The following is a 26,281-nucleotide window of genomic DNA, read 5'->3' on the forward strand; positions in this document are numbered from 1 at the left end:
TTTGTCAATTTTTTTATTTTGAGTCATTATTATTTAAAATTTATTATTGATAAAATTATGAAAAAATATTTTAAAAATCTTCAATTAAGTAATTTTTAAATATTTATTATAAAAATATTAATTATTTAAAATATTTAAAACAATCACAATTAAGGTTTAGAAATTTTGATTTTTAGATTTAATAAGGCGGAAGGAGTAGTTCAATTTTGATTCTTAATAGGTATGTGATTAAAATATATATGTAATATATATAACGTATTAAATATCTAATATGTTTGGTGATTTTAATCAATTCAATTAAAATCAATTTTGAACCGAATTAATTAATAATTGAATTTTAGTTTTTTATCTATTAATCAATAATATGAAATAAAATTATCTAATTATATTGATTAATTTAATTAAAACTGAATAATAAAAAATATTTACGCGAAATGAAGGGGCTATTAATGTTTTAGAAACTGAGACGATAAGAAACTTGTGATGAGTATTCAACGTGAGGTCCATATCTCACCGATCATATCATGAGGATAAGAGAAGAATCCAGAAATCTTCATTTTATTGGACAATATTGATTTGCTTTACATTAAATCTATGCCCCATACCCCATATCGTCAACCTCTGCCAATCCCACAAAATCTCCACCCCCCGGGGATCAGCAGCACAATCACACAAGAGAAAAGAAAGAAAATGGCAGCAAGCGTAGCAACAATGGCGATGCTCAATGCAAAATGCTTAAGCATCAGCTCAACCAAGATTACCAGCCCAACTAAACCAAACCCTAAACCTATCTCTCTCCTCTCCATGCAAAACCTCCCCAAGGGTCTCACTATCTCAAAACCAAACCTCCCTTCGTCTTCTTCTTCACTTGCCGGCACCGCCATTGCTGGAGCTATTTTCTCCACCCTCAGCTCATGCAATCCCGCTTTCGCCGCCCAACAGATAGCCGAAATAGCCGAGGGAGACAACCGTGGTTTAGCCCTATTGCTTCCAATAATCCCGGCCATAGCTTGGGTTCTCTTCAACATCCTTCAACCTGCACTTAACCAGCTGAACCGAATGAGGACCACCAAGGGGGTGATCATCGGGTTAGGACTCGGTGGGTTGGCTGCGTCGGGGTTCATGTCGGCACCGGAAGCATCGGCGAGTGAAATCGCCATGGTTGCTGACGCTGCTTCGAGTGACAACCGGGGGACACTTCTCCTCTTCGTGGTGGCTCCGGCTCTTCTTTGGGTGGCCTACAATATTCTGCAACCGGCGCTGAACCAGCTTAACAGGATGAGATCTCAGTGAGCTAGTGTTGATCTTTGTATGAGGGTGTAGTAGCATGTAAATTGCAACAAATTCACCATTTGAATGGAACTCTCTTTAATTACATAAAAAAAACAAAATTTTCATGTATTTTTTTTTCTATTTATTGATAAAATTAGATTAATCAATTCATAAATTAAATATAAATAATATTTAAATAACAAATATTTATCTCAAATTAATCAACTTTTCTTAATATATTTGTGAATTTACATAAAGCAATCAATTATTAAGTTAATAAAAATTCATAGCGATACATGACATTTTTTATGGTATATATCATATTAATTAACATGAATCATTTATATGAGAATATTATTCTTACTATAGAGTAATAAACGTACAGTTTCAACTGTTGGATGTTAATTGTTTTATTACTAAAATTATTCCTTAAATTATTTTTATTTATTATTTAATTTTATATATCTAAAATTAATTTTATATTTCTAAATTTTTAATATAACTTTTAAGTTTGTACTATTTATATTTTTGTGTTTGTTTTTGATTGATGAATGAAGATAGGCATGGTCGTGTTCCGTCCAATTCGATCTAACCCAATAAAAATATATTTGACATTCAAAACTTGATATAATCTAGATTTAATGTGACTTTATCCTACTCGAAACATAATCTACCTTTTTAAAATAAAGTTCTAATTCATCTACAATGCTTTGATATATATAATTTTATCATACAAAATATGACTTAATTGAAAATACAATATAGAGAAGGTTTAATATATTTTTAAATACTTGAACCATACCTCAAATAACTACCCTTTTATAGTTTACCCAAATAACTGTAACCCGCTCTTAGGCTCCATCGATTGCAACCGGAGCTCCGGATCTATTAACGGAGCCCCAGGTTAATTATTTCATTTTCCCTCTCTTCTTTTATACCCGCCTCATTTACCCTCTTTAATCTTTTCCCACATCTCAAAGAAAACAAAATATCAAAAGAAAAAGAAAAGAAATAATATATTTTCCAAAAATGTCGAAACCCTGGGGCCGCATCGGCGCGTGGGCCGCCGAGGCCGAACGAGAAGAAGCGGAGGAACGTGCGGCTGCGGAAGCTTCCGGGCCCACGGCTGAATCTCAGAGTTTCCCTAGCCTGAAGGAAGCCGTTAGGGCGAAGCCCAAGAATAAGAAAATGTCTCTGTCGGAGTTTAACCAGGGGACATACTCTTCATCAGGCGGGGGCGGATTGGGTGGTGCTAAGGTAACGGAACACAATAGGCTGACACCCGAAGAGATGATGCTCCTCCCGACCCGGCCCAAAGAACGTTCCTCCGAGGAATTCCAGTACGGACGTCTTGGCGGTGGATTTTCATCTTACGGGAGGTCGGGTCCAGGTGCGGGTCGGGGTATCCGTGACCGTGAAGATAGCGATGGATCTTGGGGTTCCGGAAGGAGGCAGCACGGAGGTTTTAATGAAGAACGACGGGGTCCGCCTTCTAGGGTTTCTGATTTTGATCAGCCCTCGCGTGCCGATGAGGTGGATAATTGGGCAATGGAAAAAAAAGCAAGTCCTTCTTTGGATTCGGGCAGGCAAAATCGATACGGTGGGCTTGGAACTGGTGCATTTTCAAAGGCTGATGAGGTTGATAATTGGACGACTGGAAAACGGTCAAATCCAACTCGATCTTCGACATTTGGTTCAGGTTTTCGTGACTCTGGACCAGAGCCTGATAGATGGTCCCGAAGTGGTGTTCGTGATTCTGGACCGGAGCCTGATAGATGGTCACGTGGTGGTAGTGGTAGTGGAGGTGGAACCAGAGAGGACAGGCCTAGATTAGTTTTGGATCCACCGCGAGGGGAGGTGAATGAGCTTGTAGTTAAAACAAATAGATCGAATCCTTTTGGGGCAGCGAAGCCCAGGGAAGAGGTGTTAGCAGAGAAAGGATTGGATTGGAAGAAGCTGGATTCTGAAATTGAAGCAAAGAAGGAAACTAGTCGGCCTACCAGCGCTCATTCCAGCAGGCCGTCGAGTGCACAATCTAGCAGGTCCGAAGGACCCCAGCAGCAAGGGTTTGAAAATGCAATCAAGACTAGGCCAAAAGTCAATCCCTTCGGTGCTGCCAAGCCTAGAGAAGTTTTGCTGGAAGAGCGAGGTCAGGACTGGCGTAAGATTGATCTTGATTTAGACCGTCGCAGGATGGACAGGTTCCATTTCATTTTTCTAATCATTTTGCTCATAATTTATGGCGAACTTGTTCCTGTGGGATTTTGTTTGAAGTGTGAACTGATTTTGATATGTTTCATTTAATGTTGGTACTTGTTAATGATGGTTTCAAAGTTCTTACCATATTTGCTTCTGTAAATTGCCTTAGCTGTTGCCACCTCGCCGTCATTGCATATTGTTTTATACTCCCTAATCCATCGGTATACAATACCATGTTTTCAGTAAAAGATCCTTTATTGCTAGGACTTTGAAGTTGATGTAGTGCAGTTCAATACCATATGATAAATTATATTTAATCATTTTGGTGGTTTCTCCATTTTTTTCTTTAAACAACTATGCTTGGAATTGAGTTGTTTTAGGATCTGCATTTTTGTTTTCCTTTGTTGGGAGCTGGGGCAGATGGAGTTCTAGGAGACATTTTTCTTTCTGTGCTTACATCTTTATCATACAGCACAGAACTTATGTTTAGTATGTTAGAAAGTCGGTTTAGCTGCAAACAACAGATTAACCAAACATACTTTTGTGACTGAGCGGATCTTTTCTTTTTCTTTGAAGTGCATATGATTACTGAAGTACTTGATGAGTATAGGGATCCATTTTAGAAATGAACATTCGACTCTGAGTACCGAACAGAAAAAATTTAATAAAAGCTTCTAATTCAACAAGCCCCAATGTGGAGCATATTGTGTTCTGTTACCTTAGCACCACTCAATTCTTGGTGGGTTAGGGGAGTAACATTATGTTTTTCTTTCCATTTTTGGGCCAGAGGGTTCTTTCTATGTTCATTTTTTTTGACAGCTAAGCTTAGTTCTTTGCATATTCCTAAATTCGGTGTTGATGTTTGTTATCTTTGCCACTTGTTGCCTTTGAGTGCATGGAGACAACAAAAATGCACAATCCTTAATACTGTTCTGAACTTGTTTATTTACCGAAATTGTGAATGTGGGGCATATGAAAGTAGCATATGCACTGGTAGGTCATATAGGAGGCAGTTACCTATTGCCTTCAATTTTGTTTTTTCCTGTCCAATATTATAAGGCATGATGGTATTACTACCCTTTCCTTCCATCAAATAATTTTTTGTTAAAACACTGCTAGGCTTCTACTCTTCTTTATGGTACTTTAAGTGTTTTGTTTTAGTTCAAATTCATTTTGTTGTCATTCCTCCTGTTGAATATTTATTGTTTTCATGCTTATATGTGCTTGTTTTTAAGCCATCATGTGATATTTCAAGCTCTGCGCTTCTTTTGCATGGCTTGATTTCCCTTTTAGTTAACTTAATGCAATATTATCTTTCATTCTTTTGCGAGATTGTTAATGCAAATGGTTATAAGCTGTTACCTGCTTATTTACCAATTTACTTTGTGATTTTCCATTTTTCTGTGCTAACAGAATTCTTTTCTGTATTCATGTGATTCATTGTGATTTCCTGTGTAAGATTGTAATCTTTAGATGGTTTCAGATGCTCCAACTATTCTAATGGCTTGCTTGTCATTGTGTGTCAATTCCATTGTGTTCCTTTCTTGTTTGCAAGCAACTTTTGAATATATTGCCCACACCATTATGTTCTTCATTTCTAATGAGAAAAGAAAATGTTTCAGGCCGGAAACAGAAGAGGAAAAGATATTGAAAGAGGAAATAGATAACTTAAAGAAGGAGCTTGAGAAAAAATTGACGCCAAGTTCAGAATCTGCTGGGGACCAACACTCTTTACGTGAAAAACTTAGTCACAATGAAAGGGAATTAGAGATGTTGATTCAAGATTTGGAGAACAAAGTTAGATTTGGGCAGAAATGTGTTGAAAGGCCTGGTTCTGGAGCTGGCAGGACCGGCAGCTTCCCTGACAGACCTCCTTTGCAGTCTGGATCTATTGATGGATCTAGAAGTGTGGAGTTCATGGATAGGCCTAGGTCTCGTGGTACTAGAGATGCATGGACAAGGCCTGGTGATGAGCGAAGAGGATTTAAGGGAGGATTTCAAGGTGGCAGGGATAGGGGATTTCAGGGAAACAGAGATATGGACAGGTAAGGGTATAAAATATCAGCAGCTATATCTCTCGTGCCTTTCCTTCTTTTTCTTTTACCCAATCTTCATGGAAAACTTGACCTCCTTATCTGAATATTTCGGCTACCCCCGCCTATTTCATTGATACAAATAATTAGAAGAATTTGCAAGTTTAAGATGTGATATATTCTAAGGTCCTTATTCATGCATATTTGAAGCCTTTTTTTTTGGTTAATTAGAAACCAAGGTTCTTAAGATGCATTTTTATTCTGTCCCTGTCTAGTACCGATACATGTTAATCAAATGAAGCATCCGCTTTAATTCCGCGTGGTTCCATGATCTGTAGTTCTTACGAGTTGTCTAACTCCAAACTGCCATTCGTAGTCATGTTGTTGCACATTGTAATATTAGTCTTCAAAACTGCATATCTGCTCATAGAAACCAGACAAATGAAATTGTGATCTTTTTTTAAAATATTGCAGGTCAAGATCGAGGGACAGATGGTGAACCATGATCGGAATTGTTTTGTTGAATTCTGTCAGATGAATTTTGACAACATGGACCAATAATATTTTGTTACCTTATTGTTTATTGCTCTGGTAAAGTGGAGCAAGGATTCTTGAGTATTGGAACAAGGAACTATGGGATAATCTGGGTACTTTCATGTAAAAATGGCCTTTCCACCATTTGTCTCCCCTTCTTTCTGGCTATTTTTGTTTTCCTTGTAGAGCAAGGAGCCTGCCTATATTTGATAGGGACTAGAAACATTGAGTGATTCACCAGTTTTATCTTTAATATTCCTTTGGAATGTTATAGAGAAGAGTCTAGTGTTGAGGTGGTTGGTGAATTTCAGGCTGCTTTCTTTGTTTTGGCGTGTCATGGAACCTTTTTTTTCTAGCATTGATCAACTGGTCATGTATATTTTTTATTTTACAAGTGCTGCAAATAATGAAGTGTTATTATTCATAGACTTGTCAACTTACAATCAACCCGATTACAAGTTGTTTGGACTTAATTTGCTTAAGAGCCACAACACAGTTTTAACACACTGGTTGGAGCCAGAGGTTCACAAAAAATCCGAATATTCAATTTTGTGTAAAAAATATCCGAAATCGAATTTGGAAAAAATCGGGTTTTTTAAAACCGGATCGGATATTTTAAAACCGGATAGTATAACCGGTTTGAGAAAAAATTAGACGATCGGATTTTTTATTGGATAAAAAATCGGTTTGAAAAAATCTGAAAAAAAATTTGGTTTGAGGTTTAAAAATCCGGTCTGGGGTTTAAAAATTCGGTTTGGGGTTTAAAAAATTGGATGATCGAATTTTTTACCGGATTAAAAATCGGTTTTTTTCAAACCGAAATCGGTTACACCAGTTACATCATCCGGCTCTCCAAACCGGTTATAATCCGAACCGATTTTTTTATAAACCGGTTTTTTGGCTTAATGAAAAAATCGGATCTATTTTTATCCGATCCGGATCGGATTTAAATCCGGCTATGTGCATCTCTAGTTTGAGCCATTGGCCACCATCAACCTGAAGGAGAAGCTCAAAAGACAAAAGGACACCGGCGACTACTTCGTAAACTTTTTAGCTTCCATCACATTGGATCTGTTAATATTTCATTACTGATTTAGCTTCCATCACATTGGATCTGTTAATATTTCATTAGTGATTGATCTCTACGAACTCTTTGTGGACAATTGTTATATCTTTGGAGACGTCTTCTGAAAACCTTCCAGCCTCCACCATGTTGGATTTGTCGACACTTTACCTTTCAACCTCCACGTCAGATTTTTCGAAACTTTATCAGCAATTTATCTTCATACATATCTTTCCGCTTATCAGAATTCATAGAAGCTTGTGTCTTCCGAGCACAAATCTGCAAGTCAATTACAATGTATATATAAGAACCTTAATACACTCATGTGATTCATCAAGATAAAATCAAAAGTCTAATCATTAAATCTTTCTAGCATGATCAGAATAATCATAATGATCTTACGACTGACACATGTACTAAAAACATAGATGAACGACAAATAATTGGTCGACCTTTCTTCCTCATAATAATATATTCCCTTCTTCATTCAAATACGAATCAATAATTAATCATGATTTTCTGTTCAAACTAAAAAGAATGAATCGCCAACAAACAAACGACAAGCAATCATTTTTCATTAACAGTAAACAAGGGTAAAAAGGAGTTCAAAATCTTTCAATAAAAAAGATTCTTTTACAACTATGATTATTTTAATATTATATAATATTTATATGGTATATAAGTGGCCATTCTCTTCATGGAGATGCAAAATCTCTCAGTCTCTCTCTTTCCAATCTTTTAGTATCTTGTTCTACGTATGGCTTGGGATGGGTCCTCCGTCTTAGTTATCGCTATATTTGTCCTCACTTTAGTGAACCTCAATCCACCGTCGGTGGTAAATGCTAAAACCCCATGCCATTTCCCAGCAGTATTCAACTTCGGTGACTCCAACTCCGACACCGGAGGCTTGTCAGCTGCATTCGGTCAAGCTCCTCCTCCAAATGGAATGTCTTACTTCGGCCACCCCGTTGGCCGCTACTGCGACGGCCGCCTTGTCATCGACTTCATAGGTACCTTCTATCTCTTCATTTCAATGTTTCCGGGGAGAGTTTTGTTTCACCAGACATCTCAGTCTGTGGTCATCTTTTTCTTCCTTTTCGTCTCAAGTATAATTAAATCTTGGGATTGAAATTTTGAAAATTTTAAGTTAAAATTATATATAATTTTAAATTGTATCCACCGACGCATAGCGAAAGTAAACAATGTTTTTTTGTCGTGACCACCAAAGAATGGGCCTATCTTATCTATAAGAATCATGCATGAGTCCGGATTCCGATAAAAGAAAATTAGTAAAACGTGCAATCTGGAGTTTAGGGACTGCATGTGAATCCTCGCTTTAGAATTTAATAATTATAAAACTGGTCCCAAGTTCAAATTATATCTAACTATATAATACGGCACCCGAAGAATACGAGAAGAATATTTACCATATCTATAATGATTAATATATTCAACAACCAGCAGACAACAATTAAAAAAATACTTCAAAACTCATTCTTTAACTTAATGATTAAAAATATTATTCTCTTTTTGAGATTTTATATAAAACAATTGTATTTGTAAAATCGTATATACATTATCAATAATTAATAACAATTATGAACAAATATTATTTTAAAATATCTAAAGTTGTTTTTTTTACGACATAGATAATATTAGTCATAATTGTCTATTGTTGATTTTCCTTATTTAACTCTTTTTATTCTCTTTCCCTTTCTCTCCCTTGTGCTGTTCTATTTTCCTTGTTCAATTCTTACGTGGCCGTCTTATATTCAACAACGGAGTTGTTAATATTTTTCTGTTTAGCTGAGAGGCTTGGTTTACCGTATCTAAGTGCATTTCTCGACTCCCTGGGAACCAACTTCACCCATGGAGCTAACTTTGCCACTGCCGGTTCAACCATTAGACCTCAAAACACTACTTTGCATCAAAGCGGTTTCAGCCCCGTCTCCTTGAACGTTCAATATTACGAGTTCCATGATTTTCATTCAAGGTCGCAAACGATGCGTAAACGAGGTACTAAATCGATACCATCCACTGATTTGATTCCGATACCTATGTTTTTCGGGTAAAGATCGATTTGAATGGTGTCTTTAGGTGGTGTTTATGAAACCTTGTTGCCAAAAGAGGAAGACTTCTCGAGTGCCTTGTACACCTTTGATATTGGCCAAAACGATCTCACTGCCGGTTACTTCTCAAACATGACCGTAGACGAGGTTAAGGCTTATGTGCCCGATGTGCTTGATCAGTTCCAGACTATAATCAAGGTTCGTGAACCACATCTTTATCTCCTTGCGAACAACAAACACCTGCGTTCTTCGTCGAACCAACTGTTCAAATCGATTTACTAGTGATTATCAGGGTGTAATTTGTATGTAATTTGCAGTATATATATGACATAGGAGGCAGATACTTTTGGATACACAATACCGGTCCAGTCGGGTGTTTACCGTATGTCATGGAGCGTATCCCTGTCCTGGCGGGTCAGATCGATAGATACGGATGTGCTTCGCCGTTCAATGAAGTAGCCCGATTTTTCAACCGTGGATTGAAGAAGACGGTTGAACAATTGCGCCAAGATTTGCCACATGCTGCAATCACCTACGTAGATATTTACTCCGTGAAGTATTCACTAATTAGCCAAGGGAAAAAGCATGGTGAGTCCATTTCATTTTTAGAGTTCAAATTTACAATAAGAATTCATCAAAAATCAATCATTACATTCGTAAAACACTGAACTCGAATCGATGTTATATCTGAAAATGCAGGGTTCGATCAACCTCTTAGAACATGCTGCGGCCATGGTGGAAAGTACAATTACAACAAGAACTTGGGGTGTGGAGGAAAGGTTCATAAACATGGGAAGGATGTGTTAGTGGCAGCTCCTTGCAAAGATCCTTCAAGTCATGTAAATTGGGACGGCGTGCACTTTACGGAAGGCGCTAATCGGTACATATTTAAACACATTGTCGACGGTTCGTTTTCGGACCCTCCGAATCCATTAAACATGGCCTGTCATAGGAACTAGAGAGAAGAATTCAACTCTTGTTAGTTGTTCCTCAATGTGTATGCAAGGCAATGGATGTGTTGGCTGAATCTGCTGCTACATATAGTATTTATACTCATGGAACTTATTTTTAAAGTTATTTGAAGTGATTTAAATCAATTATCATGAAAAATTACTGCTTCCTCCTTTTCATAATTTCCTTTAAAATCCTTCATCGTCTCAAACAAATTACTGTACAACAAAGTCAGCAACATTCTTCCCCCCATGTCCGTTATAAAGGCCAGAAACAATTGCCTGCAACATTGAAAAGGCCAAAAAGTCGAAAATTCGTACACTAAAGAATAAAACCAAGTCAGCCCATTTACAAACACTACTTTGATGACTCAGAAGAAGAGACGATGAACAATACATGGGAGAGAAGAATTTCGACAACACTGTTCAAGTCTTTGTGCCATGACCGATGCTCCTTGTCGTCGTCCTCGTCGGTTTTGGAAACAGACACTTTTGTGTGTCTAACCAGGTTCGAAGACGATGAGGAGGCGAGTGAGTTGTCTTGCGAACATTTTTTAACAAAGGTTGCTTAAAGAAATGGTTTGGGAACAAGCATGGTACATGCCCTATTTGTCGATCTATTCACTAGAATTAATGGAGAAATATTTATTTTAGGCAAATTCAATATTTACCTGGAAAAACTCCATACCAAACTTGTATTAAACAAATTTAGTGCACTGCAAACACATCAAAGAACTTCCAACAAATTATCTCCCTGGAACAAATAAGGAATTCAATATACATGTATGAAAATTGTCTCAAAACAAAACTTCCCAACATAGGGAAATCACAGGAATCTCAAACAGCTAAAAGCTGTCTGATACAGGACGATCCTGGCTATACATACCTAGAGGTTCCAAGCATTCATCCAAGTCTCCGATCACCAGTGAACAACACTGCTCGGTCACACGTCGCAGTCATTAATAGTTCAGTTGAACTTTCTGATTAGCCTTTACAGGTGATTAAAAGAATCACTCATGTTCTCTCAAACAATTTCCAGGTAGAATAAACTTATTTATCAGCATTCTCTAGGAGATACGATGGAAGATGAACAGCTGAGAAGGAATGAGGAATAGGCCCCATTTTCCCAATTAATTCCTTGAATGTGTACTCTTCCGGCAGCAAGTCAAACAGATCAGCACCCTTGCAAATTACTCTTTGAACTCGTTTCGGGTTTAAAAAAGGGGAAAACCTCACTCGATCGTTATGACTGTAAGCTTTCATCTTGAATATGAACTCGCTGATGCGACGGAAACAAAAACTGCAGTGCCACCCTGCATCCACCAAGATCTCATCCGTCTGCCAGTAATGTGCATACCTTGTTTTACCAGTCTGATACCGATGGACCGATGCTCTCCAGTTGTTGTTATCTACAAGGATCTCAAAAGAATAAAGATAATTCTTCAGCCGAAGGTGAAGAACTTGAGGTATGTCATCACACCACCTGAGGAGGTTGATAGTATGCGTGCTCGGTATCTCGTCGGCGTCCGACACTATCAGCAAGTCATCATCGGAAATTCCTGCTATTTTGAGAAGCTGATCCAATGCTACTCGCTGCAGAGCCTCTTCAACAAATGGGTTTTCTCCTTTCTTGAACCTTCCCCCAATAGTTCCATAAGTCAACCTCGGCTCAACAAACTTAAACTGATCTCGATGACTAGCAAAAACCACAGGCTTCAGGATTCCGGTAAAAGTTGAATTAGACTCGAGAAGAACGAAATTCGTTACGTAAGGGTACAACTCTTGCCATCGAATGGTAAGAATATCGACTTCATTGCTAAACAACACCACATCATAAACCCGTCTCGGGAATTCACAAATCCTCCAACCATGTAGTTTGCAGAGCATCTCCATCGATACATTCTCGTGATAATAATGGGGAATATCATGAAAAGGCTTGGGTGGAGACTCCCATAGAAGCCGGAAAAAGTAGGAAATTTTCTGCCCGTGAACATATACACCGAATATGCACGTCGGAGACAGTATAAATAGGAAAATATATGTTTTCAAATCAATGCCACGCAGTATGCAGCGGATTCTAGACAAGCTCAGCCGGCTTGATTCCTGTACCATAGAGACAATACCATATTAACGCTATTCAAATCTATTAGGATACATCATAATACTATAATATTAAATTACATTGTAACTACAGTGTCGCATTACGGACATTACGGATGATATGATTATGATGTCGTGATGACTTTTGAATAATACTAAATTACGGTTGCGACTGCAGTGTCACGAATGCGAATATTATGGATTAAATGATTATGATGTCGCGATTACTTTTGAAATACGTTATCGTACAGCCGTTACAATGCATTGCGGCGGCAATTTAGTATTATGGGCGGGATCCATATGACACAAACCGATATATGGAAACATGAATATTATAAATCCAGCAGGGAATCAAAGAAATCATCTTGAACACAGTAGGCATAACAGTTTGGAAAGGGAAAACCAGATAATAGGAAAACGCAAGGGAATGAATATATGCAGCTCATTTGCGAACGGCGATCCCCTTTCAGATTCTTTTCCCAGATTACTTATTACATCTTTACGATTTACCTTCAAAGAAATTAGACAAAAATAATATCAGATCGATAACAAATCAGCAGCTATGATTTCCAAATCCCCAAATCAAAAGACAAAGGCATTTGCTCAAAATTCAATCAAAACCCAGAAAACAACCAAATTAGCAGGTAATATCAAGCAGCTAACTTCAACCCAAAAATTGAAACATATACAAGATTATAAGAATAGTGAAAGTACCTGGCCGCAAACACCTCCACAGATATCATCAGTTTTTTTGGTACAATAATGGCCGCCTCCTTCATTCATCATCCACCACATTTTACAAAAGGAAATCTGAGAAAGGGAAATATTTTTAGGCCAGTGTTGAGAAAACCCAGAAAGATGAGCTTGAAGAAATAAGCTATCGAGATCTCCCTGGCTCCCTATTTCCTTGTCTAATCTCTCTTAGAAGCCAAAGGGCCGAAGAGAAACTTTCTCACAAACAAGTAGAAGGAAAATATCTAACTTTAATGGTTCGTTTAATACAAAATAATCAATAATAATTAATGACAAATATAGGAGAAAAATATATAAAACTTCAAAATAAAGAGCTGGTGTCTCTCTGTTAATGGGTGGCAGATGTAAAGACGAATAATACCCAACGTGAAAGAGAGAGATTTCTACTTGTACCCCCACCTTCCCATTTCCGTCTTGGTTTAATACTTATTATAGTCGTTGAATTATATTTATAATCTCATTTTTATACATATTTTTATTAGAATAAATAATATATGACCACTAAATTGTAGAAATTTTTATTTAATACTTTTCTTTTAATTTAATTAATTAAATTATTTAACTATTTAAATTGTGTCAATCAAAAGCATCTATAGTTAATAAAATTATTATAATGATTAAACATTTAATTCTTATTATTTATATATCCTATCAATTTATTTTTATTTTTAATTTAAGAAGGGCATGGGTCGAGTTTCCGATCAACCTGATCCGACCCAAGAAAAATGCATCTTCCACCTAAAACCTAATTATGACAAGATTTTGGATAATTTTAGCTAACTCAAAACACGATTTGTCTTTTGAGATAAAACATACACCCGATCTAATACAAATGTATATAATTTTTAATTTCATTCGATGATAGAGATGTAATTGAGAAAATATAGAGTTATATTATTATAATTATCTCTAAATATACAAGGTATAATTATATTATTTTTAGATCGAATAGGTATTTTTTATCCTAAACCCGAATTCAACCTAACCCAAACTTATACTTCAAAAAATCTGATCTAACCTCACCCGAACTCGTTTTTCTTATTAACCCAATCTAATAAATATGAGTCAAGTTGAAATTCATTAAATTCATGTCCGTGCTAATCCCTAATAATGCCGTAGAAAACCCGTAGCACCGTCGTTTAGTAGTCATGCTTTGAGCCTGATTACAAAGACTAGAGACCAGCATGTGTGAACTGTGACGAGTGAGGTCTTTGGATTGTGACATCAAGTCCTCCTATTTGGAAATGGGTCGGCAATGTCTTCAAATCTTTATTACTAATATTTAGTTAAATCTACCATTATGCAATGTCCTCCGATTGCCAGAGGTGGTCTTGGGATCCCAGGAACACTACTTCTATGTTACAAATTGGTTTTGCTTTAGCGACTCGTCCTGATGCTTACTGGATTCAACTCCGCCAAAAGTATAAAGTCACGGAAACTTGCCCTGCTACAATTTCAAGGTCGAGTTGCTCTCCTCTTTGGCTAGGTTTATCAAAGGCGTGGCCTTCTCTCCGGAAATGCCTTGCGTGGTCAGTTGGTAATGGCACCCTTATCAATTTCTGGGATGACGTTTGGCTACCCTCTCTTGGATCTCTTAGACCTTATGCTCTGTCGCAAAATAGCATCGACACTTCTTTGAAAACCAGCCACATGGTGACTCTTTATGGTACTTGGGATTTTGAATTACTCTCAAACTTATTATTGCCTACTGCAATCCCACGCATTATGAACATCAAACCACCTAATGTGTCTGATGGCCTTGATATTTGTACTTGGAGATGGACACCCACTGGAACCTTTGCCACTAGTTTTATCAATGGCTGCTTGAGCAAAAATGGGATGATGAGAATAAAAATTGGAATTTTATTTGGAAATTGCAGATTCCTCAAAGGATTCGCTTCTTTTTATGGCTTGCGCTTAAAGAGAAGCCTATGACCAACTTAGAGAGATGTAAACGATCCCTCACTTACGACCCTTCTTGTCGCATCTGTGGTTGCGCCGAGGAAAGCATTCTCCATATTCTCCGTGACTGCAATATGGCACGTTCTTTATGGAATCAAGTGCTTCCTTTATCATCGTAGCAGGATTTCTGTTCTTTGAATCTACCAAATTGGTAGTTATCCAACCTCTCCAAGTCGGGTACAAATGTCGTTTTTAATACACAATGGTTTTTTCTATTTGCTTCTTTGGCTTGGCAGATATGGAAGCAAAGGAATGAGATGGTGTTTACCGCTGATTCAAATTCTAGAGAAGTTGTCCTTCATTGCAGCATAGCTTGGGCCCGTCATTTTGAGTCTTCTCCTACCATCAACACCCCTGTGCATCAAAACACACATGACCAAGGCCATTGGAAACCACCCCCTGCGGGATGGTTCTGCCTTAACACCGATGGCGGTGTTGCAACCCATTCTGGAGATGGCTCCATTGGAGGTGTGCTTCGTGACTCCTCTGGTAGCTGGTTGGGTAGTTTCGCAAAAAACATTGGTGTATCCACTCTTCTTCAAGCTGAGTTATGGACGATTTATGTCGGACTTCAAGTAGCATGGGATTATGGCCTTGAGATCCTTCAAATCCAAACGGACAACAAACAAGTAGTACACCTTCTCGACGATCACAATGCTATTACCAGCTCTCTCTCGCTCGTTCGTGCAATAATAAACATGAGGAAACGCGCTTGGATAACGGACATCCTTTGGATTCCATGTGAGGAGAATCAAGTCGCAGACAAGCTAACCACAAAGACTGCTCCACCTCATCACTTTCAATTAGTGATTCACGATACCCCCCACCTGCAGAACCGGAGAGCATTTTAGCCAGTGACCTCCCAGCAAACTATTTTCATGATAGTTAAACTTTAGCCTGCTTGTTTAGGCTTCTTTCAATTCAAAAAAAATGTAATTATTTTATGATATGAGAGATTATTTTTTTAAAATGTAATTTAAAATGTAATTTCTAGTATCATGATAAAACTAAATTAGATCAAAAGAATCATTCTTATTCTTATAATAAATGTGGAGAATTTTTGTTATATCTCTAACGTTAGAATTTCTATCTATTATAATGTATAATCATATTAATAATCAAAATATATATGAATATATATATCTAAAAAGCATGAACATGACTAATTTATAGTAATATCTAAATCATAATAAATTTAAAAAGAATTCATATATAATTTTAAATTCGATATTAATATCTTAAAAAATTTAAAATATTAACCCAAGATAAAATATAATTAAATACTTAATGACTTGTTAACAACAGTCCTATCCTATGAAATATTCGTCATCGCCGTCGTTTGACGTTTAGTAGTTATTAGGCCTATAAATGAGACAAGATAGATTGCGAGTTAATAAAGATCGACTCAATCAAAGTTCAGTCAAAACTCGAATCGAATGGACTTGAGCTCAAGCTCGAACTCGACTCGAATTCTTAACGAGCCAAAGTGAGCTATTTGATACTCGACTCGAAAAACTCGCGAGTTACTCAAAAAAATAATATATTGAAATTTTAGGTTTTTAAATTAAATCATTAATAATATTAACATTTATATGTCATTTTTTAAAAATATATATAATATAAGACTTTTATGTATTTAAGGTACGGGTTCGAGATCGAGTCGATATACAATTTTTTATTCGAGTGGGGCTTAAAAAATTTTAAATTCGTAAATTTTCGAATCGAACTTAATTTTAAAACTTTTAAATTAAATCAAACTCAATAATATTTGAACTCGATTCGTCCACCTGATTACAAATGCTAAAGACCAACGTGTTTGAATTATGACGAGTGGGGTCTTTGGATCTAGGCATATAGTCCACCTACTAGGAAATGGGTCGACATTTCCAAATCTTAATATTAATATTTAACTTATTAAGCAGTCTTAATAAAAAGAAGAATGTTGTTCTTTTTAATTCTTATTTTTTTATTTGAATAATTTAAGGTGATTATAATATAGTGTTTATCTAAAATAATTGACAATACACACCCGATTACTCGAATCCAGAACTTCTAAAGAAAATAATATTTCCTTTTATCATTAAGACCACTTGATTGTCATCTTTTTATATCTCGTAAATTAAATTTAACTTTTTAAACATCTTACTTTATCTTATTAATGAAAGATCATGTGACTATCAAAATATATAATATATTTTTTTAGAATAGAGAAAAAAAGAGTCATTCTCTCTTTTTCTCTCCAATATAAAACAAAACACAAATTGTACTGTTCATTTTCAAGGGGATGAAAGAAGCATGATAGCCTATGGCACTTAAAGTAGAGCCCAACCTTATATAATACTAGTTCAGCAAAACGTGGCCCATTTGGCTTTTGTTGGCCTGAAGGAAAGCCTTCGTCCATGGCTAACCCAATCCACTAGCCTAGACTTAGGGCTGTAAATGAGTCCAGTGAAGTTCAAATATTATTGAGTTCGAATAGATTCAAAAAGTTTCAAATTGTTCTTGACTCAAAAAATAGATAGTTTAAAATTGTTAAATTTGATTCAAACTTGAAATCAAAAATTGAAACTTGATTCGAGCTCGAAAAAACTTGAATTGTAAACATTCTCAAACTTATTTCAATTGAAGCTTAAAAACCTTCGAGTCATGTATAACTAGCTCGTTTCGACTCCTTAAGAACTTGAATCTGTCTATTCAAATTGAATATTGATCGGAGCTTTAACTTAATCGAATTCGAGTAACTTGCTATATGTGTCATCTCATTTACAGCACTAAACCTAGCTTTGCTACGGTCTAATTCTGATCTGGTCTTGTTCGGTCTTTGTCTCCGTTTAGTTTGCTCCTCCATGAAGGTTCACAAGCTTTTCGGTAAGTGTTATGGGGGAGCCATAATAAATAAATTCAGTCCACAATGTAATCTGGAGTTTAAACCGATTGATTCATATGATTATGTTTTTTTAAAAGGAGATTGAATAGATTTGCGGTTTAAAATTATTTAACTTATCAATCACTCTGTCGCGGTAAAGAAGACAAATTTGGCAGACAAGCAATCAACTTTGGGATGAAAAATATGCAAAACTTGACAGATTTAGATTGTTAAAGCAGGAAGACCTGTATCTTTACCTAAAGATTTTACTATGAAAAAGTAGCTTTAGTTTAAACAAAAGTGACATTAACTAGGTGTGGCTTGACCAAGAATAGTGCTCGCTTGATTGTTTTGTTTTCCCTTCATTTACCATAAAAGAAGAAAATAATATAATTAAAATTAATTTACATATACATATATATTAAGGATGAGCATGACATCCGGAATCAACTACTTTCAACTCGGCTCTATGGGATCTAAAAAAAAGAGTTCAAGTCAGTTATTTTTTCCCCTAAAAAAAATATAATGTTGGGTCGAGTTGAGTTCAAATTTAAAATGAAAAATGATTCAACTTGAACCAAAAAAATATAATTAACCTTACATATTTAAGGGTATTTGCCTAATAATCATATTTCTATATATTTTTTCAATTAAATCCCTATTTTATCTAATCAATATATATATATATGGGTTGTATCAGGACATATACAAGTTTTTATCCCTAAAATTTGGTCAGATTTTAGAGGGGTGGAGCCTTCTTAAACTCAAGTAGAGTTATTTGACAAGTGAAAGGTTGATATGCTCGGATCAAATTTTGATCTACCAAAAGTCTGACTCGATTTAACACATATCCATCTTAATATGTATATTCTCTAAGCATAAGGGATATATTAGAGTCTTTAAATAAGGTTAAAGACTTAATTCATAACGTTATGAATAAAATAAATTAGATTGAGAGAGTCATCTATAATAAAATTTTATAATATCACATATAAATTAATAGATCAATAAATTAAATACAGATAATTAAAAATGCACATCTAACCTTATAAATCAAATTAAAAAAACCATTGGATTAACTTTTATACCCAAATTGCTCATCTTTTGCAACTAATTTTCTATTCACTTTTTTAACTACAAATAAGAGTGTTGCTTATCAATAATGCAACTATGGATAACCAAAGAAATACGTTCAATTTCAAACATCAAACCCTAAAATCTAAGATCGAACGACACGTATTTGTTTGTCAACTTTAATAAAGTTGATATGAACCCACACCAACAAATCAGAAGATGGGTCAACCTCAGTCCACTGTGCTTGCATTCACAACTGTAAACACCAAGGATATAACAACAGCAGACACATGGGACTTTGTGTTTCTTCCCTATTTTAACAGTGTCGTTAGTAAATATTCGTTTTACGGTCTATATTCAGTTTATCACTATCAATTCTAATATTTGTTTTTGATAATTTGATTTTATTATCCAAAGAGCAGTAAATTGCTAAAAAAACAAACAGTGTTCGAATTTACAAAGATTGCCTTAAAAACAAAAATGGCAATCAATCAAAATCAAACTATATCCCATTGATTACAAAGAGTAATATTAACATTGTCTAATCTATTAATAGACCTGCCCTTAGTTGAAATCCAACAATTTCCTTGATAGTACTGAACATAGCTTCAACAGTTGAGGCATGACATTGAAAAAACCTCTTGTTTCTTTCTTTCCAGATTATGTAGATTAATGCATTTGACGAAATCTTCATTATAGAAGTGAGAAGGGATATACCCTTCCAAGTAGCAACATCCCAATCATAAAGGGAATCCCAAGAAAGATGCCTAAACCGAAGACCATTGAGAGAGAAGATTGCAAACCATAATGCAGTAGCAACCGGGCACTCGAAAAATAAGTGATTTCTGGTTTCTATACCAGCACCACAAAAGATGCAGTGGCATTCATTATCAACCCCCATTCGGTGAAGTCTTTCTTTTGTAGGGAGTCTGTCAAGAAATATCATCCAAGCAATAAGGCTGTGTTTAGGAATAAGAAGAGGAAACCATAGCAGAGAGTGCCAATGAACTTTAGGATTCTTCACCCTAATGCCATTCCATATATCACAAACTTTCTTGGAGTTAGAAGGCAAAATAGAGGAAGCTTCAGTCCTTAGCTTCAAAATTTGCTTTAAGCTCCAACTCATATTAGTTTTGACAACAACATACCAGAAATCATTAGTATTAAACATGTAACTCCTTAGCCAAGCCACCCACAAAGATCCTTCACCAGGCAGAATATTCTTAATGAGGCTCATCATGCAAGCTTTGTTTCAAATTTTCAAGTTCTTAAGTCTCAGACCTCCCTCCGATTTAGGATGGTAGATTTTCTGCCAACTCACTCTAGCACCGGCAGCAGGTTTATCAGCCCCTTTCTAGAAGAATCTAGAACATAACTACTCAATCTTTTTAATAACTGAGTAGGGTAAGAAAAGCCCTACCAGACCAATGATGCAACCGAGCTTTAATGATGTAATAAGGGTAGAACAATCTTTTTCTGCAATTTTCCTTGTAACCAGAGGAATGCCTAGATACCTTATTGGCAGGCTACCAATTTTGAATCCAGTGATTAATTTCAATTCCTCAATAGTAGCATAAGAAGCACCAACAGAAAAAAGTTCACATTTGGAAGCATTTAATTTAAGACCAAACATTTCATAAAAAACATCAAGAACAGAAGTGACCCCAATGACAGAATTCACAGTGCCTTTGCAGAAGATTAATAGATCATTAGCAAATAAGAGGTGAGTAAGACCAATGCGCTTGCATAATTTTTAAAGTTATAAAAAAAAATTAATAGTACGAGGAGATTATAGTGTATTATTATTCAAAATTTTCTTAATCTATTGATAATGCATACACACTAAAAACGTAATTGTTAAAATAAAAAATTTATAAAAATAATAATCTTCTTTTTTACCTCGTGTACCACTTGACGGGTTCATAAAAATGGGTTTTAATTTGCCGGTTATAATGGCTAAGCAACCCCAGCTGGCAGGCTCAATGCTTTCAGCCTTTATTTTATTAGTGTAATCGACCAACTTTTTCAACTCCGGTGTAAAGCTTAAAGTTTTAAAGATGATGAGGTAGTGATTGGAACATTCAAATCATTGGTAGCAGAATCAAAGGCAAAACAATGTTGCCTCAGCCTTCATTCAAGCCTTGGATTTTCAATTTCTTAGCTGGATGAATCATCTTTTGTGCTACCGAAACAGCAAAAAGAGGGGCAAAAGTGCAGCTAAATCCCATCATTTAACAACTTCAAATTGTGATTTTTCAAGCTTTAAAACGCTTATGTTTTATTGACTAATTTCTCCTTGTCCATTAACCACAGTAATGTTGTTAACAAAGTAATTATCGTATAATTTGACTAAACACAAGACATATCCTGTTCAGTATCCATCATTTTGCTTTAGCATATGGTTAATCATGGTGACTGAGATTTTCCATAAACCCGAACTAGAATGTGAACTGATTGATGTTGTTACTTACTCCTTAGTCGTGTATGTATATGAGGTTGATGGAACAAATTTATCTCATCGATTGTTGTAGGTTCACGTTTTTTTAACTTAAACGATGAATCGCAACTAATGAGATAACAAGTATTAATGTTTTCTTGTGAGATTATGAAAGCAAAAGAAGAAAATGGGGTCTCTATGAAAGAGATGGTCGATAAGGATCCTATCTCTCAATTGTTGCTGAGAAGTATTTAAATGATTCTAGCTAATTGTGTTAGACATAAAGTCGTTATGACTATTTATAGATCAACAAGCCAAATAGATCTAAATATCAGATCTTGAATTTCAATTTAGTAGATCACGTAGGCAAATGAGGTTATATCAATCAACAGGTAAATGAGGAGGGGACACCAAGTTGGAAAAGCAGAAAGTGAGTTTGGGTTCCCATGCAAGGTCAGGGTCAGGCCGAGGCCGAAGACGGTGTGACAGGCCACTGGAGAGGTCCCCCTGTAACTCTGAAGGTTACAGTTCATAAGTCTCTCGAAGCACAACAAGATTCCGGCCACAGCCAAGCTTCGAGTCGTGCCGTGCGTGTGCGTTTTTCTATAATAAACACAAAATTTGAAGCCTTAAAAAGCTATTACAAAACAGACAGACAGCGATATCACCACCAGCTTGTGTAACATTTCGCTCACTAGAAAATCACCAAACCAGACACCAGCTGCGTCATTTCAGTGTCTCAGTCCCCTCTCCTTGTTTTATGATTTTGTATTACTATATACTTAAATGGTGGGACTTCATTAGAATTTCAAGCACGAGGATGAACAGATAAAATAAAGTTGGATTCTGTGTATTTTCTGGTTAGTTGGTTTCCCAAAGCAAATCCCCAAAAGAACAAATGGAACCGTGACAACTCTATCATCTAATGATTATAGTATCTAATATATTAATCGATTAATTTAGATCAAATATTGTAAAGAATCTATTTAAAACACCTCTTTTAATTCAATTTTCTTAGTATCATTATATTTAAACTCTGATATTATTTAAAAATCTAATAACTCGTCCAACTGTGTTTTTTAGAGATTCCAATGAAGTGAGTGGGGGGTACGATGGTCCTACTAAAGGAGGCTATGTCTGCTGTGGCCACCCCGTTGGGTGACCATTACAGTCTTTGTGGATCATCCATTATCTAACGTAGGGTTGACTTCAATTTACGCCCCCACCCCCAAAGACTTTACCTCTCTCCAGTGCCCACTCAATTTCCGCATGGTATCCTTAGCTTTCCCACGAAATTTCAATATCACCAAAGCTGCCTAAAGGTAACCATTGATCGAGCCAACACAAGCCCCGGGTCTCGGCACTGGACCGTGCTCAAGCCTCGGGTATAATAAAATTTTATTCTATTTCTGTTTCTAAATATTAAGGTCAAGCTTTATGAATAGAAAAATAATTTTAAAAAAGTATGTCCGATTCTTAAATATATGTCATATAAAAGATAATTATACATTTAAATATATTCGATTTTTTTTTAATTTAATGTAGCAATGATGAGTAAAAAGGGGCACAAGTGGACCACGCCTTTCTCATTGCACGCTGGCATCGCATGGTCATAAGACTCATTGCCAAATTGACTCTTTCTCATGGTCATAAGAATTTTACATTGATCTAATGAATTTTGTGCATTCATTCACTCGGTGAGAGTTTGAAGTATACATGATCTTTGATTCTTTGTTTCGCATGTCAAAATCAGATTCTGTATGGGATTCGACGGAAAGCTCTTGTAGGCTGCTTCATTTGGATTCTTGTCACCATTTTGCTTTATATAAAACCCAGAGAAACAGAGAGAAACTATAACGCATTACCCACAAAACTCGGTCATGAAGTTTATGAAACTCGGATCTCGGCCCGACACTTTCTACACAGCCGAGTCCGTAAGGTAAGATTCTCATGAACCGATTCAACTCAGGGTTAAGCTTTGATTTTCTCAAGAAAGATGCCATGGAACTTTATTTTCTGGTTGCAGGACTGTTTCTTCTGAAGTCCTTAGTGATCTTACAATCGAAGTTAAAGGAACTAAATATCTGCTTCACAAGGTAAAACTTCTGTCTTGATTCTGGTTGATTTCAGTTGTTGATTCCTTACATTTTTTGTTTTTGCATATGCAGTTTCCTCTGTTGTCCAAGTGTTTGAAGTTGCAGAGATTATGTTATGAAACAACACAAGAAGTAATCCAATTATCCGATTTCCCCGGTGGGATCGAGGCGTTCGAGCTTTGCGCTAAGTTCTGTTACGGCATCACGATCACTCTCAGCGCGTATAACATCGTGGCGGCGCAATGCGCGGCCGAGTACTTGCAGATGACGGAAGATGTCGAGAAGGGGAACTTAATGTACAAGCTCCAAGTGTTCTTTAATTCTTACATCTTACAAGGGTGGAGAGATTGTGTAGTGACGTTACAAAGCACCAAAGCGTTTCCTTTATGGTGTGAAGACCTTGGAATTACTAGCAGATGCGTCGAATCGGTTGCGTGGAAAGTTTCAACCAACCCTTCGAAGGCAAGCTTGTCGCATAGTCATTCGAGAAGGGTTAGCGATATGTCTTGTAACGGAACCGAGAGCTGGCGGCATAAACCGGTGACCAAATGTTGGTGGGCAGAGGACATGGCTGAGTTGGGGATAGATCTTTATTGGAGAACCATGATTGCTATTAAATCCGGTGGGAAAATACCCTCTAATCTCATAGGGGAGGCATTGCAAATGTATGCATCTCGATGGCTGCCGAATATATCTAAAAAAGTGAAGGCCAACCGAGGAGGAACATCGGATTCGGATTCGGATGATGACGTTTCTTCGAAGCACAGGCTGCTGTTGGAAACGATTGCAAGTTTACTCCCATCAGAGAAAGGCGCTGTCTCTTGCAGTTTTCTACTTAAGCTCTTGAAAGCTGCTAACGTTCTTAATGTTTCATTGTCTTCGAAGATGGAATTGGCTAGAAGAGTGGCACTTCAGTTAGAGGAAGCACGAGTCACTGATCTGTTAATACCCTCTCTATCGGACTCGAGCGATACAGGTTCCGGTTACGATGTAGACATTGTCCTCACCATTTTGGAACAATTCATGTTACAAGGACAGAGTCCTCCCACTAGTCCTCCTAGATTGAAGCTCGGATCCGAAAGGAGAAGAAGGTCCCGTTCGGCCGAGAATATCGACTTTGAGTTTCAAGAAAGTAGGAGGTCTTCTTCAGCATCACACAGTTCCAAACTGAAAGTAGCCAAAATCATCGATGGGTATCTTCAAGAGATTGCTCGACATAGTAACTTACCACTATCGAAATTCATCGCAATCGCCGAGACAATCCCCTATTTCTCACGGCTCGATCACGATGATCTTTACCGAGCTATTGACATTTATCTCAAGGTAACCAACTATCTTGACTTAATAGTGTTTTTTCATGTTCTCAATTCATAAGTTCTTATTGTAGCTCTCATTTTGTATGTACAGGCACACCCGGGTTTAAACAAGAGCGAAAGGAAAAGGTTGTGCCGCATACTCGACTGCAAAAAACTCTCCGTCGAGGCCTGCATGCACGCTGCACAAAATGAAAAACTCCCTCTAAGAGTAGTGATTCAAGTTCTCTTCTTCGAGCAAACTCGAGCCGCCATGGCCGGGGGAAAAGTAGCCGATCTCCCTAGCAACCTCAACGCACTTTTAGCTGCCCATAACATTGATCCATCAAGGCCTCAAGGAACATTAAGCACTAGTACCAGCATTCGATCCTACGATCAATGGAGCATTTCGGGTCTTACGTCGCCCAAGTCGAGAACTTCGACACTAAGGATGAAGCTTGCCGAAGACGACCATTTGGACGAATTCGATGTGAATACGGATGGAATGGGAAGACATTCCAAGTTCAAGGCCTTCTGTGCTTTACCTACGGGGCCTAAAAAAATGTTCAGTAAGTTGTTGTCCATCAATAGAAGTGGCAGTGAAAAGAACTGAGTGAATTTTGTTTCAAGGGTAAAATATACTCTCTTCTTTTTCTTTCATTTTCTTGTTGTCTTTTGAGTAAATGCCTTGTAATTTTAGCTTAGAATCAAAGAACATGAATGTAAAATCCGAGACTTAATTCAGTTGATTGGTTTAAATCGTAACTTCTCGTATGTTAAAAATAAAAATAATTTAAATGTGCATAATGATACAACATGATATAATAATTTGAATTCGGATGTCCTTATTCCAAATTACATTGGGCCGTATCTAAAAAATGATAAGATTAATGAAATGATTAAAAATGGGAAGACAGATTCAATGAAACCAAATCTGCTTGGCTTAGCTGTTCACATGAATTAAATGCTTTAGCTTGCGTATTATGATTTATCAATCATGTTGGTTTCATAACATATTCATTGAATTCTCCGTAATATATTTTAGTTGTATAAAACAAAGGCTCATCCTTTGAGTTGTATTTAAATAAAGGGTAAAATACACAAATGATCATTCGATTATAGGATGTTGCTTTGTTGAGTCTCCTGACTATTAAATGCTATAAAATAATTCCTCAACTATAATACTTTGTTTTGTTGAATTCTCCGACTATTAAAAGTTACGAAATGGTCACATGACTATTCATATGTTCTAAAATTGTAGTTTTTCATTAAAAAGTTGACGTTCGTTTGTGTTAGACGTTGACCTATTTACTAAGATATGATAGAATCATATTTTAATAATGTCTACTAGCATCATTGTTGCTTTCAACCATTGACTTGCCAACATAAGGTTTCAAGCACTGCCTCGACGGTATAATGTAAACGAAGATTCAATCCATAAAATAAAACTAAAATGATTTTGGGATCAAAATTTATCATATCTCAGTTAACATGTTAATATCCATATCAGACGGTCGCCAATTTTCTAAAGGAGAATGACAAGTTTAGAACATATGACTAATTAAGATATAATTTTATAAC

General features: G+C 36.4%; 5 protein-coding genes and 1 pseudogene across 7 annotated transcripts; 4 read left to right on the top strand and 2 right to left on the bottom strand.

Moving 5' to 3' along the window:
* Positions 1 to 599: 599 nt before the first annotated feature.
* On the top strand, positions 600 to 1,401 carry LOC120134485 (photosystem II core complex proteins psbY, chloroplastic-like). Its single transcript, XM_039150915.1, has one exon. It carries the CDS (start codon positions 691 to 693, stop codon positions 1,291 to 1,293), a length of 603 nt encoding a protein of 200 aa, XP_039006846.1. The 5' UTR covers positions 600 to 690; the 3' UTR covers positions 1,294 to 1,401.
* A 798-nt stretch (positions 1,402 to 2,199) lies between these two features.
* LOC120134480 (eukaryotic translation initiation factor 4B2-like) lies at positions 2,200 to 23,985 on the top strand. Of its 3 annotated transcripts, XR_005517172.1 has the most exons (5): positions 2,200 to 3,473; positions 5,094 to 5,516; positions 5,979 to 6,069; positions 6,155 to 6,371; positions 23,973 to 23,985. XR_005517172.1 is itself a non-coding variant. In XM_039150913.1 (4 exons), exons 1-4 carry the CDS (start codon positions 2,302 to 2,304, stop codon positions 6,001 to 6,003), a joined length of 1,560 nt encoding a protein of 519 aa, XP_039006844.1. In that variant the 5' UTR covers positions 2,203 to 2,301; the 3' UTR covers positions 6,004 to 6,147. The 3 variants fall into 3 exon arrangements, 2 of the variants coding, with proteins under 2 accessions (XP_039006843.1, XP_039006844.1); XM_039150913.1 differs by lacking the exons at positions 6,155 to 6,371; positions 23,973 to 23,985 and having other exon boundaries at positions 2,203 to 3,016; positions 3,077 to 3,473; positions 5,979 to 6,147; XM_039150912.1 differs by lacking the exons at positions 6,155 to 6,371; positions 23,973 to 23,985 and having other exon boundaries at positions 2,201 to 3,473; positions 5,979 to 6,147.
* On the top strand, positions 7,813 to 10,235 carry LOC120134484 (alpha-L-fucosidase 3-like). Its single transcript, XM_039150914.1, has 5 exons — positions 7,813 to 8,111; positions 8,908 to 9,117; positions 9,199 to 9,368; positions 9,488 to 9,758; positions 9,870 to 10,235. The coding sequence occupies exons 1-5, from the start codon at positions 7,859 to 7,861 to the stop codon at positions 10,127 to 10,129; spliced, it is 1,164 nt and encodes a 387-aa protein (XP_039006845.1). The 5' UTR covers positions 7,813 to 7,858; the 3' UTR covers positions 10,130 to 10,235.
* On the bottom strand, positions 10,848 to 13,029 carry LOC120134482 (annotated as a pseudogene).
* Positions 19,106 to 20,112, bottom strand: LOC120134296. The gene is made up of 2 exons (XM_039150745.1): positions 19,434 to 20,112; positions 19,106 to 19,131 (listed from the first exon to the last, which is right to left on the bottom strand). Exons 1-2 carry the CDS (start codon positions 20,110 to 20,112, stop codon positions 19,106 to 19,108), a joined length of 705 nt encoding a protein of 234 aa, XP_039006676.1.
* On the top strand, positions 23,132 to 25,478 carry LOC120134478 (BTB/POZ domain-containing protein At1g67900-like). Its single transcript, XM_039150911.1, has 5 exons — positions 23,132 to 23,251; positions 23,339 to 23,408; positions 23,481 to 24,731; positions 24,816 to 25,319; positions 25,374 to 25,478. Exons 1-4 carry the CDS (start codon positions 23,193 to 23,195, stop codon positions 25,311 to 25,313), a joined length of 1,878 nt encoding a protein of 625 aa, XP_039006842.1. The 5' UTR covers positions 23,132 to 23,192; the 3' UTR covers positions 25,314 to 25,319; positions 25,374 to 25,478.
* Positions 25,479 to 26,281: the final 803 nt, after the last annotated feature.

The sequence above is a fragment of the Hibiscus syriacus genome, unplaced genomic scaffold (assembly GCF_006381635.1).
Source record: "Hibiscus syriacus cultivar Baekdansim isolate YM2019G1 unplaced genomic scaffold, ASM638163v2 tig00110597_pilon, whole genome shotgun sequence".
NCBI classification, from domain to species: Eukaryota; Viridiplantae; Streptophyta; class Magnoliopsida; order Malvales; family Malvaceae; genus Hibiscus; species Hibiscus syriacus.